This window comes from Diceros bicornis, chromosome 12, assembly GCF_020826845.1.
Source record: "Diceros bicornis minor isolate mBicDic1 chromosome 12, mDicBic1.mat.cur, whole genome shotgun sequence".
Taxonomy (NCBI): Eukaryota; Metazoa; Chordata; class Mammalia; order Perissodactyla; family Rhinocerotidae; genus Diceros; species Diceros bicornis.
Genome location: NC_080751.1, coordinates 5144759 through 5160347, shown reverse-complemented (window position 1 = coordinate 5160347; position 15589 = coordinate 5144759). Strand labels below are relative to the sequence as shown.

The 15589-nt window shown below is 41.2% G+C and overlaps 1 protein-coding gene across 1 annotated transcript in view; it reads left to right on the top strand.

The window, feature by feature from the left end:
- Positions 1-15589, top strand: part of DNAH6 (dynein axonemal heavy chain 6) — a 261696-nt gene that overhangs the window by 184104 nt on the left and 62003 nt on the right. The window contains exons 52-60 of the mRNA XM_058550814.1: positions 1031-1292; positions 2389-2512; positions 3030-3226; positions 4481-4684; positions 5718-5843; positions 8521-8685; positions 10772-10839; positions 11443-11623; positions 14703-14882. Coding sequence (XP_058406797.1) covers positions 1031-1292; positions 2389-2512; positions 3030-3226; positions 4481-4684; positions 5718-5843; positions 8521-8685; positions 10772-10839; positions 11443-11623; positions 14703-14882 — 1507 coding nt within the window. The remainder of the gene's footprint in view (positions 1-1030; positions 1293-2388; positions 2513-3029; positions 3227-4480; positions 4685-5717; positions 5844-8520; positions 8686-10771; positions 10840-11442; positions 11624-14702; positions 14883-15589) is intronic.

The following is a 15589-nucleotide window of genomic DNA, read 5'->3' as shown; positions in this document are numbered from 1 at the left end:
TGCTAGATGATGGAAGATATAAAGTTCTTCCCTACAAGACACTTACAGTATAGTGGGGAGGCAGACGTGAAAAATAATAATTTCAAGACATGCAAGAGTTGCATAGTATTAGGAGTGCCAAGAAAAGAGTGCCCCTAGGAGGTGTGAGCAGATTTTTCTGGAGATAATGCTCAGGTGGAACGTGGGACCACGGGGTGAGCTCAGGGAGCTTTGGTGCTCATGGAATGGAATGGGCTGGGCAGGAGGGCAGTGATTACATTATGAAAGTTCATATATATATATATATATATATATATATATATATATATATAATGCTGTGCTAAGCAGTTCATATTTCATCTTGGAGATATGTAGTTTTCAAACTTTCTTTAGTAATACAATCTTTTTTGCAATAAAAATTATCTCATAAGAAACCTTTCTATGTAAAACCAATCAGAGCAAGGGTAGAGGGCCCAGAGCACCCCCTGCCAGGCTTCCCTACTGACCCTCTGGCCAGCACCTTGGTGGGGCTTGGGAGCTCTGCAAAGCACAGAGGGAGAGCCCTGGCCAGAGGGGACCTAGAACCATTGAACATTTTCGATGTAATTGGATTTTCATGTGAGAAAGACCAATTTGGTAAAAGTTCACAAGGGGCAAGGTTGACTGAGAGACATAAAACCAGTTAGAAGGTAATTGTAGTGTCCTGGCAAGAGATTTTAAGGATCTAAACTAAGGCAAAGGAGGTAGAAATGTGAGTGCCTGGAACATTTTAAAAATAAAACTATTATTTCTATAATACCTTACATTTCTAAAGCTCCATGATTTTATAATTCTTTCTCTACCAAAACTGGGTTCTATGGAACATTAGTCATCCAATTACCTGCCTCCCATGAACTGTGGTGCATATAACTACCAATTACTGGGATTATGATATTGAGATTAAAACTACCCATTATTGAGATAATATCTCAGTGTTCTCAAAGGAATACATTTCTTTTGTTCTTATATTAATTTATTACAATGCTATTAACTTATCATATTTGTCTTTCAGGCCTGATTGGCCAACTGCAAAGCAACTTCTTGGTGACTCTAACTTTCTAAGAAGACTTTTAGAATATGATAAGGAAAATATAAAGCCTCAGATATTGGCAAAGCTTCAAAAGTATATTAATAATCCTGATTTTGTGCCTGAAAAAGTAGAGAAAGTGTCCAAAGCATGTAAATCCATGTGCATGTGGGTGAGAGCAATGGATTTGTACTCTCGGGTAGTCAAAGAGGTTGAACCAAAGAGACAGAAACTCCGTGCTGCACAGGTACATCATCTGTGTTGTGATGTTTTATAGTAAAGGCCATGATCATTAATCACGCAACCTCCCTTCATCACGCTGCTGTGACCCTATGCAAGACAGTAATAATGCTCTTGAAAATTAGTTTTCGTTTTACAAAATAGCTGGCAAAGATTATTTTTTCAAAAATGACCTCTAAAATCAGCCCTCTTCCAGCATAAAAGGAAAATGATCCTTAGTATATTCATATCATCAGGCCGATGGTATTTTTGAGATGCCTTTTAGCTCTAACATCTGATACTCCTATGTTTGCCTTTGCTAAATACTCCCACGCTTGATGGTGTCCTCTGAGGTTCTAAAAACCAGCTTAACCCACAGTCAGATGTGAGGTCCCAAGCAGAACAAAGAATGATCATTTAGTGGAGCAGGTTACCAAAAGAACTGTGGGTATAGAACAGGGATCAGCAAACTTTTTCTGTAAAGATCCAGATAGTAAATATTTTAAGCTTTGCTGGCTATATGGCTTCTGTTGCAATGACTCATCTCTGCCTTTGCAGCACAAAAACAGCCATTACCAATATATCCATGAATAAGCATGGCTGTGTTCCCATATAACTTTATTGATGGACACTGGAATTCCAGTTTCATACAATTATCACATGTCATGAAATCTTATTCTTCTGATTTTTTCCCCAACCATTTAAAAATATAAAATCATTCTTAACTCACAAACTGTACAAAAGTAGGCAGCAGGCTGGATTTGGACTCTAGAGAACTAGTTAGGAAAGATTAGTTTTCACTATTGTGTGACTATTTCATTTGTTTCATCATCTAAAGTTAATAATCCATTGTAGTAGCTAATTCATCCCAAATGCTTGGTACATATGTTTTTCTTTTCCTTCTGTGATTTATTTTGTTGGGCTTTGTTTTTGTTTTGTTCTTTTTGCTTCTGCTCTTATATTTTATTCTATTTTATATTTGCTTTAAGTTTGTATATTATATCAAAATCTTTTAGGACGTGAAAAAGAGAACATAAATCCTATTTTTTTAAAAAATCTATTATAAATGGACAAATTCAACCTTCTTTTTGAGCCTATTTTAAATATTTACTTAATTTTATTAGGCTGAACTTGATATTACTATGGCTACTCTGAAAGAAAAGCAAGCACTACTAAAACAAGTGGAAGGTCAAATACAGGCCTTGCAAGATGAATATGACAAAGGTGTGAATGAGAAAGAAAGTCTGGGTAAGTAATTCATTAAATTTATGTTGGTCTGGAAATGGCTGATTTTCAACAGTAGAAAGAGTTTTCAGGCAGTCAGATCTCGGCTTCATCCAGCATGTAGGGCATATTTCCATTAGGTGATAGCATTAGCCTTCTAGTGTGAAATTAGAAGAACTGCATGTATTGTATACATTCAACTTCTATGTCTGAATAAGGCTTGTTGGGGCATGTTACATTATAACACAAAGCAGCATATGAATTTGATCCAGAAAATAAGTACTACAGGGGCCTGGAAAGAGTGCTATCTTCAGCCAGAGTAATGGAGTATCAAAAAGGAGCTCCTTGTGTGGAAGAGGCAAACTTGGACTTGGTTCTGAAATGGGAAATAATGCTGAACTGCTGTGAGGTTTCATAGCGATGTATTGACATCATTAGCTAAATAATGCTAATTCTGCTATAAACTGAAGCAGGTGAATAAACTTCTTATATTTTAGGAAAATATTGAGTAACATAACCCGATTTTCTTAAAATTTTCTAGCAAAGACTATGGCGCTAACAAAAGCACGTCTGGTGCGTGCTGGAAAGCTGACGGCTGCATTAGGAGATGAGCAAGTTCGATGGGAAGAAAGCATCCAGAAATCCGATGAGGAGATATCGAACATCATTGGGAATGTGTTCATAGCAGCAGCTTGTGTAGCCTATTATGGGGCCTTCACAGCCCAGTATAGGCAATCGGTGAGTAAACTTGCTTTCTATAAGGACTGGTGAGAAGCAGCTGAAACTGGTGGGAGGATAGGGGCGAGTCATTTTTCTGAGTGTAGAGGGAGGATCCCCACTGTGGAAAGATTCTCCATGATCAAAACTTATCTAAACATTTCCCAGCCCGCCACCTCCACCGTCAGCCAGCGATGGTCTACCCTAGACTTTCCTTAACACATTCCTCCCTTTTCTTTCCTGCCTTAGAAAGTTACTCATCTCTTACTTACACAGCACAAGAACCTGGGGGAAGAAAAAGGAACAGGGAGTCCCCTACCCTTATGATCAGAAGTGGCATCTAAAGTCAGCCAGGACAAAATGTTCTGAATTGGTGAGACTGCTACAAAGGGCTAGGCAATGGGAAGGAGCAGGAAACTAAATTATTTGGAGAGCTTTTCAAGCCATTTTTATGAATGCCTTCCTAAAAATGTTTCACCCTTGTCCTTGAATTATAAAACCTAGTTAGGGGGGCCAGCCTGGTGGCATAGCAATTGAGTTCATGCTTTCCACTTCAGCGGCCCGGGGTTCGCAGATTCAGATCCTGGGCACAGACCCACACACTGCTTATCAAGCCATGCTGTGGCGAAGTCCCACATATAAAGTAGAGGCAGATGGGCATGGATGTTACCCCAGGGCCAGTCTTCCTCATCAAAAAGAGGAGGATTGGCAACAGATGTTACCTCAGAACTAATCTTCCTCACCCACACACACACAAAAAGCATAGCTAGTGTAGGGACTCATATAGACTCTATAGGAGCTCAGAGGTCATAGTGGTGCCAGTGGTGCTCTTGGGGGACAGAGAGTTCTCTGTTGTGCATGACTGTACCACTCACTGAAGGAGGTAACATGCTAACATCCCTCTGCCCTGTCTAGTAACTGCTAGTAGCACCCACAGTCATTGTGATAACCTGAAACTTCTCCATGTGCTTCCAGACTCTCCCAAGAGGGGCACTTACACCCCATTGAAGACTACTGTGACAACCCTTGTCATTTATACATGAGAAAACTGAGGTCCAGACCGGGGGACTAACATGTCCAAAGCCACAGCTAATTAAGAGGATAGTTTTAGGCCCCAGATCTCTTGATTTTCAGTCTGCCTTCTTGTGTCTTATGCTCTGATGCCAGGATGCCTGTGAAGACTGATAGGACTTATTCCTAACCCAAAATTTTGTGTGTATCCTCATTTACTGAGTGTTCCTGACTCTATACAAGTAAGCTTTCCTCCTTCTACAGCTCATAGAGGGTTGGATCCAGGACTGTCAGTCTCTGGAGATCCCAATCGATCCTGCCTTCAGTCCCATTAACATTCTTGGCGATCCCTACGAAATACGGCAGTGGAACACTGATGGGCTGCCCCGTGACATGATATCAACAGAAAATGGCATTTTGGTTACTCAAGGGAGACGGTGGCCTTTGATGATTGATCCTCAAGATCAGGTGTGTAACTAATGCTTCAGTTAAAGAGAAGCCTATTAACTCTGCTTAATATTGTGCTATTATAAATTCTGAAAGTGGACTTTCACATACTTGTAAGATCTTGGGGATTTCCACCTAGAAGGGAGTTTAGAAGTCTTCTGGTCCAAGTCCCTCATTTTGTGGAGGTAGAAAGTAAAAAGGGAGGAGTCCAGGTGCTCTGCATACTTGATTTTGATTGGTTTTGTTTAGGGGACCATTATTTTTCTGTTTTCTGTGGGAGCAGAAATTCATTCCTGTAGAGTCCTTCTTCCTAAAAGGTCTGAGTCAGAATGAAGTCAGAGTATGATGAATTTTAGGGCAAGCCAGCCTGGAATTTACAGAATCCCATCATCTGACTCCTAAGTCCATGGATCAGACTGTTCTAAATGGGGTTTAGAAAAGGGAGCTGGGGGCTGGCCCAGTGGCATAGTGGTTAAGTTCGTGCATTCCGCTTTGGCAGCCCGGGGTTCTCTGGTTCAGATCCTGGGTACGGACCTACTCACCGCTCACCATGCCGTGCTGAAGCAGTGTCCCATATAGAAGAGCTACAACTCTACAACTATGATACACAGCTAGGTACTAGGTCTTTGGGGAGAAAAAAAAAAAAAGATGAAGATTGGCAACAGATGTTAGCACAGGGCCAATCTTCCTTAAAAATAAATAAATAAATAAATAATAAAAGAGTTTGTCTTGTTTTTTAAAAGAAAAGAGAAAGAAAGAAAAGGGAACTGTTGTGAAAGCAAAGGAGACAAGCTTGGAATACCTGAAATATGGGCTTTTTCCCTAGATGGGTCTTTTTGTCATTTGTTCCAAATTTGAATAAAGAGAAGAATCCCAAACATTGGGTTCAAAAAGCGGTTTTATTTGCAGGGCGAGTGGTATTTTTATCTTTTTTTATCTTTCAAACCTGTTGCTAAATTGAACAAAATTTCTAAACTTTACTCTAAAAACTTTCACTTTCTAGCCATTTATAAAACTCTAAAGCAAATGTCCTGCTCTGTGCTTTCTCATACAGGCAAACCGCTGGATAAGGAACAAAGAAAGCAAAAGTGGGTTAAAGATCATTAAGCTTACAGATAGTAATTTCTTACGCACACTTGAAAATGCGATCCGACTTGGTTTACCTGTCTTACTGGAAGAGGTTTGCTTTTCACTTTTCTTTTCTCATGTTAGTTCCCAACTTTCAGATCATATCTGGAATCCTATACAGGCCATATCTGCATCATGCTAAAGACACCAGTCAGCTCCATTTTCAAATTGGTCAAACCAATTGCTTTGTTCCTTAAACAACACACTCTCATATGGGGAGCAATCTGCTGATTGAACGAACTTTTCTGTTTCTGGACATTATTTTGGTGTTAAATGAGATGGGCTCTGTTTTCTGACCCTGCTGATTCTCAGGCCTCATTATGGCTCTTGATGGTTAGCTGCCCCGAAAATTCAAAGCAGTAGTGCCATCAGGGACTGTCTACGCACACTAATGATATGAATCCAGTAAAACACTCCAGTGCGTATAATATTATTTTCTATTTAGACATAAGGTCAGAATTAGATTAAATGATGTGATAAAAATGAACTTTTTTTTTTTTTCAAAAAAAAGGATGTTTGTTGAGCCTAAGTGCTCCATTTCTTCAGAATCCCTCCAAGAATGTATGTTTTTGAAGTTATTCATTCATTCAATACACATTAATTGAGAATCAACGGCCAACAATACAGATGTGGTTCTGCCCTCGATAACTTACAGTCTAGTTGGGGACAGAGACAGTAAAGAGAGAAAAGAGAGAGGAAATGAGAGGAAGGGAGGAAGAGAACTTGTGATAAAGGCTTAGAAGGAGCCAGCCCAGTGCTGACACAGCCAATAGTGGGGGTGGGGGACTAATGTAGATGCATGGCTACAGGTGGGAACATGTGAGCTGTGACCTCTATGATGAGCTGAGCCATGCAAAGAGCTCAGAGAGAAGGGCTTCCCGGGCAAAGGGAACAGCATGTGCAAACGCCTTGGGCACAAAAGGGATTGGTTAATAATTGTGGTTTCTTTCCCTAATTTACCATTCTATTTGTGTCAGAGAAGAATGAGTGAGTGAACGCCTGGGCTGTAAGCTGAGTCTCAGTTTAACCATGCCTAGAAGGATCTCTGCTTCATCAGAATGATGAGAAGCTCAGAAAAGACCATTGTCCCTGGGGCAGCTGAGCTGCAGTACTGGCGTGGTGCCTGAAATAGTAATTAATATTAGCATTAGCTACCATTTATTGAGTGCTCACTACATGCCAGACTCTGTTCTTGGATTTAATCCTCACTGCAAGCCTACAAGGTAGTTACTACTATTATCCCATTTTATCAATGAGGACACTGAGGCACAGAAAGGTTAAATAAACTGTCTGAGCAGCCTTGACTGTCTAGAAAACACACAGCAAGTTACCACACTCCCAAGTCGAGTTACAAAGAGTACAGGAAGCCTCCATGTGTGGTTTCTGGCCTTGACCAACACAAGTAAGATTATGTAACGGGCCCCGGGCCCTCATTCAAACCCTGAAGTTACAGGAGTGGGTGAGTTCTCGCAAAATCTTTGGCACAGTTATAAGAGTCCCAAACCGGATTCTTAAACCCCAGTTTAACTCATGACACAAGAGATCCTGAGGGAATTTCTTCTGTCATGGCAGGGGACAAAAGACCTTCTGTGATAGTCTGCCCCTGAACAGCAGAGCCGTTTTAACTATAGCTGCATGCTCTTCAGATCGGGGGTGGACCCCTGGTTAGGGCCCCAGCCAGGAACAAGACACTCTGACTGGCCTTCCTGCTTTCTGTGACTTGGAGTCATTAGCATTACAGACCTAGCTGCTTTCTACATTTGTAGGGTAGTATTTTCAAACTTTGTCTCCAGCCATTCATGGGTGTGAAATCAAGTTAGTCAATCTCAATCAGCATTTTTTAATGAAATAGAATAGAATTTTAAAAGCACAAAACTATATCATGGGGAGTAAGGGAAATTTTATCTCATAAACTTTTGTTTTATTTACATGCTTGGTTACCATGTCACAATGTGAAATAGATTTGTTAACTATGGATTACAATCAAATTTTGACAGGTCCTGGGCCATGAGTCCCCATCACATACATGCTGACATGAAGATGTTTGTCCTGGGGTCCGTTGGCAATGTCTGCATGCCCAAGTTCTTACCAACAATCAGATTTGCTTTGAGCGAAAAAAAATAACTGTCATATAGAATAGAGGTCCAGAAACTTCTTCTGCAAAGATCCAGATATTTTAGTTTTTTTAGGCCACGTACAGGCTCTGTACAATATTCTCTGAATAAATATTCTTTGTTTTGTTTTGTTTTTGGAGTTTTGTGTGTTTGTTTTTACAACCCTTTAAAAAGGTAAAAACCATTCGTAGCTCAACGGCCATACAAAAACAGGCCACAGAGGGCCACACTTGGCCTGTAGGCTGTAGATTGCTAACTCCTGACTTAGAACAATGAAAGTGAGCAGATCTTCATTTGTTTGGGCCTGCTGAAGGCCCACCCTCCAGTGACTCTCCTTTCTTAGCTTCTTTCTCATGGGGATGAATAGTGCGTAAGATTAGTCTAAATAGATATATTGCCTTCACATGCTCTTATTTCCTTAGACTATTGATAAAGTAATCACTGGAAAATGTACACTATTAGAGGTAGTGAGAAGACATTAAGAAATATCTGTAAGATCACTGAAAAATTGCTCAAGCCAAATAAATACTGAGGCCTAAGGAATTTGGAGAATTTGATGCCATCTATCTTAACAGCTTGTTTTTTGTATTGTTTTGTTTTATTTTCATTTTTAAGCTTAGAGAAACCCTGGACCCAGCTCTAGAACCCATTCTTTTGAAACAGACTTTCATGAGTGGTGGACGACTGCTCATTCGCCTTGGAGACTCAGACATTGACTATGATAAAAACTTCAGGTTCTATATGACAACCAAATTGCCAAATCCCCACTACCTGCCTGAGGTATGAGCTGCTGGTCTGGAATTCCCAGCCTCAGTGGATTATTATGGTGTGATGGGTCTCTGAAGTTCGTGAGTTCCCACTCGAAGGGAACAACTCTCCCCCAGCTCCCTCTTGCCCCTCCACAACCCCCTTCCTCCACCACCCTCTGCTCTCGCTTCTCTTCTGAGTCCTGACTGTGATTCCAGTCGCCCTTCTGCTCGCCATTTAATTGGAACTCAAATTCCTCCCCACTTGGTCCCCAGGCCACTGCCCTGTTTCACTACCCTATGCACCCCTTCAGAGCTCTTGCCATCTCCCTCCTGGTCCACAGCAACTCCTCAAAACACGGGCACCACTGCCTTCTAATCATTCTTCTTCCTCCTTCAGCACAAGGCCATTTGTGCCCCTCTTATTGTGGCTGATAAATGAATCAGAGCTCAGTTGAGAGTCTACGGGGGGAAAAGGGGACCTGTCGGTGTTAAGTGTGCAAGTGCCCATGGCATACAGCCCCAAAAACAGAGGTTGCCTGCTTGGAACCTCTGGTGACTGGCAACATTAGAGACTCATGATTCAAACATCCAGTGTCTGTACTTAGAGCTCGGGGGGAGGGGCATCTTGTCCCCTTCCTCATGCTCTCAGACTATTTGAGGGGAACAGCGTGAATCCCACTTTCATACACACGTCCTTGAGCCACAATAGGATCCAGAAGAACCCCTACTCTTGTGCTGCAGAGCCCCAGGCAGTTGCAACAGAAATGGAAACAGCTGGGACTCCTTTCTCCCTTCCCGCGTGGGCTCCGAGGGGCATCTCCACCCCACAGCCCATCGGGGCTGCCACAGCTCCAGGCACAGCTGCTCGCTCTGCAGGGTCTTCCAGGCCCAGCAGGCTTCCCCTTCTCTACTAGGGCCCTCACAAATAGGGAAGGGACTTCACTATCAGAACTTTACTCCTCCACCCCTCCTCCCCAAAAAAGAATCCTTGAATATACCATTCCAATAGTGTCATGTTCATTTTAGTTAATGAATTTCTCATAGCTGCCTATCTTCTCTAGATGTGTTCGGGTTGGATGAAATTGACACACTTCTTGAACAAGATGAGGGAAATGTCATTAAAAGCCTAGGTCAGAGTTTTCCTTGTCAGCCTTGAGGGGTTTAATTACACAGCCACTGCCAGAGCTCATGTCCCAAGTTCCGTCATATAGTTTAGAAAAATGACCAATGTGCCAACTTACAATCTTCCATTTCTCACTTATTCAACTTTTGAGAGGGTGCACTGCACACCTTACCCAGCCCTAGCTCTCTGTCACAGTGGGTAAATTATTACATTTCCTGGATCCTCAAGTCAATCAACCATAAGGTGAAGATAAAACCCAATTCAAAGATTTGTTCCGAAGATTAAATAAGATTAACATATGTAAAATATATGACATTTAAACACTTACTCTTATTATATTTATTTTTTTGCTGTTGACTTATTCATATCAATAACATCATAATATTACATTATAGCAAAAATTTTTCATAAAAGTGTTATGAGAAAAATGTTTCTCTTATTTTTTACTATTTATTTATTATCAATAATAGCTTCTTTTTTACAAGGACAAACTATGTACAAGTCACTATAAATTAGAGATTTTATTACCTCATTTAGTCCTCACAAATACCCCATGAGTTGTTACTATTATTATCTCAACTTTTAAATACCAGGAACTGAAGCTCAGAGTGGGTGAACGGCTTATCCAACATCCTACCTGCTCTAAAGGGTGCAACTGGAATTTGAACCCAAGCTGTTGACTCTATAAGGGTTAACTCTAGAAGGGTTGCTTCTAACCCTTCACTGGCTCACCTTTCCTTAGAACACCATGTAGGATGCTAAAACTGTGGCATTTGAGGAATAAGATTGTCACTCATACTGGCAGGAGAAATCATGCTAGGATTTTGTAAGATAGAGTGTGCTTGCTGTGTGTGTGGATGGGGGGGTGTGTTCACAGTTAGTCCTGGGATACATCCAGCAGGGTAATAATGAGCCGTGTTCTAATAAAGAAAGCACTTCTTATTGTATTAATCTGAACTTGAGCATCTTTATGTACTCGATGCTTCTCCTCTAGGTGTGCATTAAAGTTACCATCATCAATTTCACTGTAACCAAATCAGGTCTGGAGGATCAGTTGTTAAGGTAAAAAAAGGAGGGGAGGGGGCAAAAGTTTCCTATGATTTTGTTTAGAAATTCTGATGAAGAAAAAGATTAGCTCCTACAAACAGAGAGCTGGGAGCAAATTATGAAAAGACAAGTGAATGGGGGACATAAGTCCACGTGTTTAGACAGGGATGGAGCTGGAGGTAAGGCCCCTGTCTTAGATGTAAGAATCATTTCCTGGAGGTGGTAGGATTTCAGAATCTCCCATGTTAGTGTGAAAAGAATGTTCCAGGCACCATTTTCAGCTTGTCACAAGCAACCATTAGAGACAGAAATTGAATTAGAGAGAACAAGCATTGAGCAGGTTTTCCCAAGAGAAGATGAGCAGAAGCTATGGGAACCGTAGTAGGCTGCAGGTCTCTGAAATACAAGATGAAGAATCAGAACTAATATGTTGTTCGGTGAGCAGCCACTGTGTAAACCCAGCAGAAGAGGGGCCTTGTGCATGAGGATTTGGCTAGTAGCATTAGTACTCAGCTAAGTAGTATTCAGAATAAGGACAATTAGAAATGGGGAAAGAAAAATAGAAGTAACTTTAGGGCACTGACAGAGACAATTTCGGTATTCCAACTTTGGTTCTAGTGATGTGGTGCGACTTGAGAAACCTGAGTTGGAAGAGCAAAGAATCAAGCTCATTGTGAGGATCAACACTGATAAAAACCAGCTGAAAGCTATTGAAGAGAAAATCCTGAGAATGCTCTTTACATCAGAAGGAAATATTCTGGACAATGAAGAACTTATTGACACACTCCAGGATTCAAAGGCAAGTAAAATATTTTTAGTATTTATAAAAAGTGTGTTACTTCCAAAGGTACAACTACAGGGGGGAGGCCTGGTGGCGTAGTGGTTGAGTTCGCGCATTCCGCTTTGGCGGCCTGGGGTTCACCGGTTCGGATCCTGCATGCGGACCTACTCACTGCTCATCGAGCCATGCTGAGGCAGTGTCCCACATAGAGCAACTAGAAGGATGTACAACTATGACATACAACTATCTACTGGGGCTTTGGGGAGAAAAAAGGAGGAAGATTGGCAACAGATGTTAGCTCAGGGCCAATCTTCCTCAAAAAAAAAATTAATTAATTAAAAAAAACAAAAGGTACAACTACAGGCTTTGAGGGTCCTGCAAAGTCTTTTAAAGCAAGAGTGGTGGCCACAGCTGGGCTGCCAGGGGCATACACAAGAGTGTGCCTTGCTAGCAGGGCCCCTCGCCAACCAAAGGAAGTGTAGATAAATTGACACAACTGCTTCTCTTGTCTTGCCTGCATTTTTTTCAGTAAAACATGTAATGTAAAGAACTAGGACAAGATATAAGTTGAAAGGAACAACACAATTATATATTCAGATCAATGTCACCCCCTCCAGGAAGCTTCCCTGGTACTCCCAGCTGAAACTAATCTCTTGGAACTAATCTTCTTGGAACACCTGTAGCACCTTATCTACCCTCTAATACAGCGCTTATCACTGTTTACCCTATGTCATAGTTATCCAATTACATGTCTTACGACTTCAGTTAGGTTGTTAAGTTCTAGGCAGCGGCATTCTGTTTTATAAATTGGGTGAGTTCTTGGCTTTCCCCTTTGCTGGCTTAGGAATCCATTTTCCTAGGTCTGCTAAGTCATTACCACTCTTTTGTCTGCTTTCCAGCTCTCAAAATTTTATCGATATTTCCTCTTCCATTCCTCCCATCTTTGTGGGGAAATTTTTAAAATCCCTTTTTAAAATCCTTTACCATAATTTTATCATGGTTTCAGCAGGGAGTAAATGTAGATACATGTGTTCTGGCTGCCATCTTTATCTGTAAACTGGTTTCTGTTTGCGAGGAGTTGCCTTGGAGACATCTTTTCTATAAGGACTGATTGCTCCTGGGCTGCATTTCCTGCCTTTATACTCCCCTACATGCCCAGAGCCCTCATTTAAAAATATATACCGCATTCCCTAACCACTGCTGAAGCCTCAAGTCTCTAGGTCGTAATGTCTATAAGTAGTCATCAGACTCAACTGAGGTGTGTAGTCCTCTAATATTATCTGGCAAAAAGAAGGAAATGGTCCGCTTTGCTTTCTCTTTAGCCCTGGGTTCTGCATTATCAGGGCCTTGTGTTCTCCAAGGAATAAAGAATGTTTGCATGTGGGTCTCTATGATCCAACTGCTCCCTATCAACTTCCTTTTGTCTTTTTTTTGTTCTCCCCAGTAACTTTATTGAGATGATAATGGTTTATAACATTGTGAAAATTCGGGTGTACGTTATTGTTTATCACTTTCTAAGTAGGCTTCATTGTGGTCATCCCAAGTAGTCTAATTATTGTCCATCACCACACATATGTGCCCCTTTACCCCTTTCACCCACCTCTCCTCCACCCCCTTCTGCTCTAGCAACCACGAATCTGTTCTCTTTATCCATGTATTTGTTATATTCCACATATGAATGGAGTACTACTCAACTTCCTTTCTTCTACTCATATGTAAAAGCTTTAGTTGAGTTCATTATTGAGATTGAGCTTTCCCACTCAACTCTACCCTTTCTTGCCCCCTCAGGTTGCTAAGGGGTCAATACAGGGAGAGTTTGAGCCTTTGATTCCTGGACACAGCTTCTGTACTGAGTCCCTCCCTTCCCTTTCCTGGTAGGCTGGGGTGGACAGTCCAGACTTAGCCACTAGCCACTCTGACTGTTGAGCACTTGAAATGTGGCTAGTCTGAATGAAGGTGTGTTGTTAGTGTAAAGTACATACCAGATTTCAGACTCAATCCAAAAAAAATGTAAAAATATCTCAATAATTTTTATATTGATTATTTATTGATATAGATCAACATATATTGGGTTAAATAAAATATATTATTAAAATTAATTTCACTCGTTTCTTTTTATTTTTAAGAAACTTAGAAAAGTTAGAATTTTATATATATATCTCACGTTATATTTCTACTGGGCAGCGCAGGTCTAGACAGAATCCTGATGGTCTCTTCAGCTCTCCCTTCAACAGAGCAAATACTGAGCAGCAGTTCCCGTAGTGATTTTTCATGGTCTTTGCCCTAGACCCTTTGACTTTCTAGAGAAAAAGGATCTCCCAACCTAGGGATATCCACAGCTGAAAAAAAAGTAGGGGCAGGTGGAAGGACAGGGACAGACAGCAACCTAGAGAGACTGAGGGAGACAGAGAAGGGAATCTTGGAAAGCCCATTGGGCAAAAGACTCCCCAGAGCCACAAACCCAAAATACAGAAAACCGAAAGAACAGCAAGAGACCTTAAAAATGTCTCCAACTTACTTAGGTTTTGACCCTTCACAAACAACAGCTTCTATCCCCAGCTTTACTTATGTCTACACCTGGGAAAGATAGGGCAAGAAAGAGGAGAATATTAGTATTCCTTGTTATTCCAGAGTGGGGTGTGGTACCACTTCCTTCCAGCCCCGCTCTAGCCCCCTCTTTTGGGCAGTTTCATGGGTGTCCCTCTCCTTTCATACCTTCATTCATTATGCGTACTCTGGATCATTTTAGGACTGCTCACGAGGCAGTCAGGGAGCAAACGGGAGAACTGTGTCAGCGTTTCCATTTGAGAAGTAACTCCGAGTCCAGTCTCAGAGAAGTGCTGCTCCCATCTTTTCAGGGCTGCTTGTATTGCCTAGTGCCATTTGCCCATTCCTAACTCTGGAAGGAAAGGAGGTCAGCTCAGTCAGAAGGTTACTGAGTCTTGAGGCTCAGTCATTCTATCTGGGGACCCCCTTATTAGAATCACTAATTCATCATATCCTTGTTTCTTTCCTAGACCTAATTGGATATATTCCAAAAATCCCACCACTTGTTTGAAACAGATCCTTAAGAACTTGTTTTCATATATTTATTCAGATCACTTCTGGTGCCATTAAAACCAGGCTGAAGGAAGCAGAGTCCACTGAACTGATGATAAACGTTGCTCGTGAGAAGTATCGTCCAGTAGCCACTCAAGGCTCTGTTATATATTTTGTTATTGCAAGCCTCTCAGAAATAGATCCTATGTATCAATATTCACTAAAATATTTTAAACAGGTAAGTATGGTGATGGTGGTGGTGGTGTTAGTGAAATTTATTTCTTTGGCTTCCCTTTAAACCCTGCTGAGTTACTTCTTGCTCTAGGCAAGTCATAAGTCTAGCTATCAGGTAAAATCCTCCAGGAGTTTGGGTTCAGACTATGTTTCAAGAGTGGCTCCACCTGCCATGTCTCCTAAAGACTCGAGTGCCCGGTATGCACAGAACACACTCTGTAGGGGAAGGATAGAAAGCCTCTTTGCAAGTTTCATTTTCTCTTGGCTTCCTTGACCAACCAGCTTGCTTGTTTTCCTTCTTGCCTGCCCTTCTTTTTTTCTTTTAAGAGTCACAGCTCTGTGCTATTTCTTTATACTTTCTCTATAACAATGCTGCTTCCTTTCCACTCCTAGAGTTTTCTGTGTTGTATCTCAGGTCTCTGACAGCACTCACCTTAAGCGAATTGGTTTCTGTAACTTTTTTTCTCAGAAATTTTTATACAGCAGGTTATCCCCCACCCCTTGGCTTTTACTTAGAGGAATTGTACATGCTCTAGTCTCCTTTCCTTTGTCCCTTCCCACTTTCACCATATTACTGTGAGACTTTCTTGTTTTATTTATGGTCTCTCTACTTGATCTCATATTCACAGTGGAATTTCCTCTAAACTCTCATGAGTAGGATATTTTCACCCCTCATCCTCTTTGTGGCAGCATTCTGTATCTCCCAAAAGC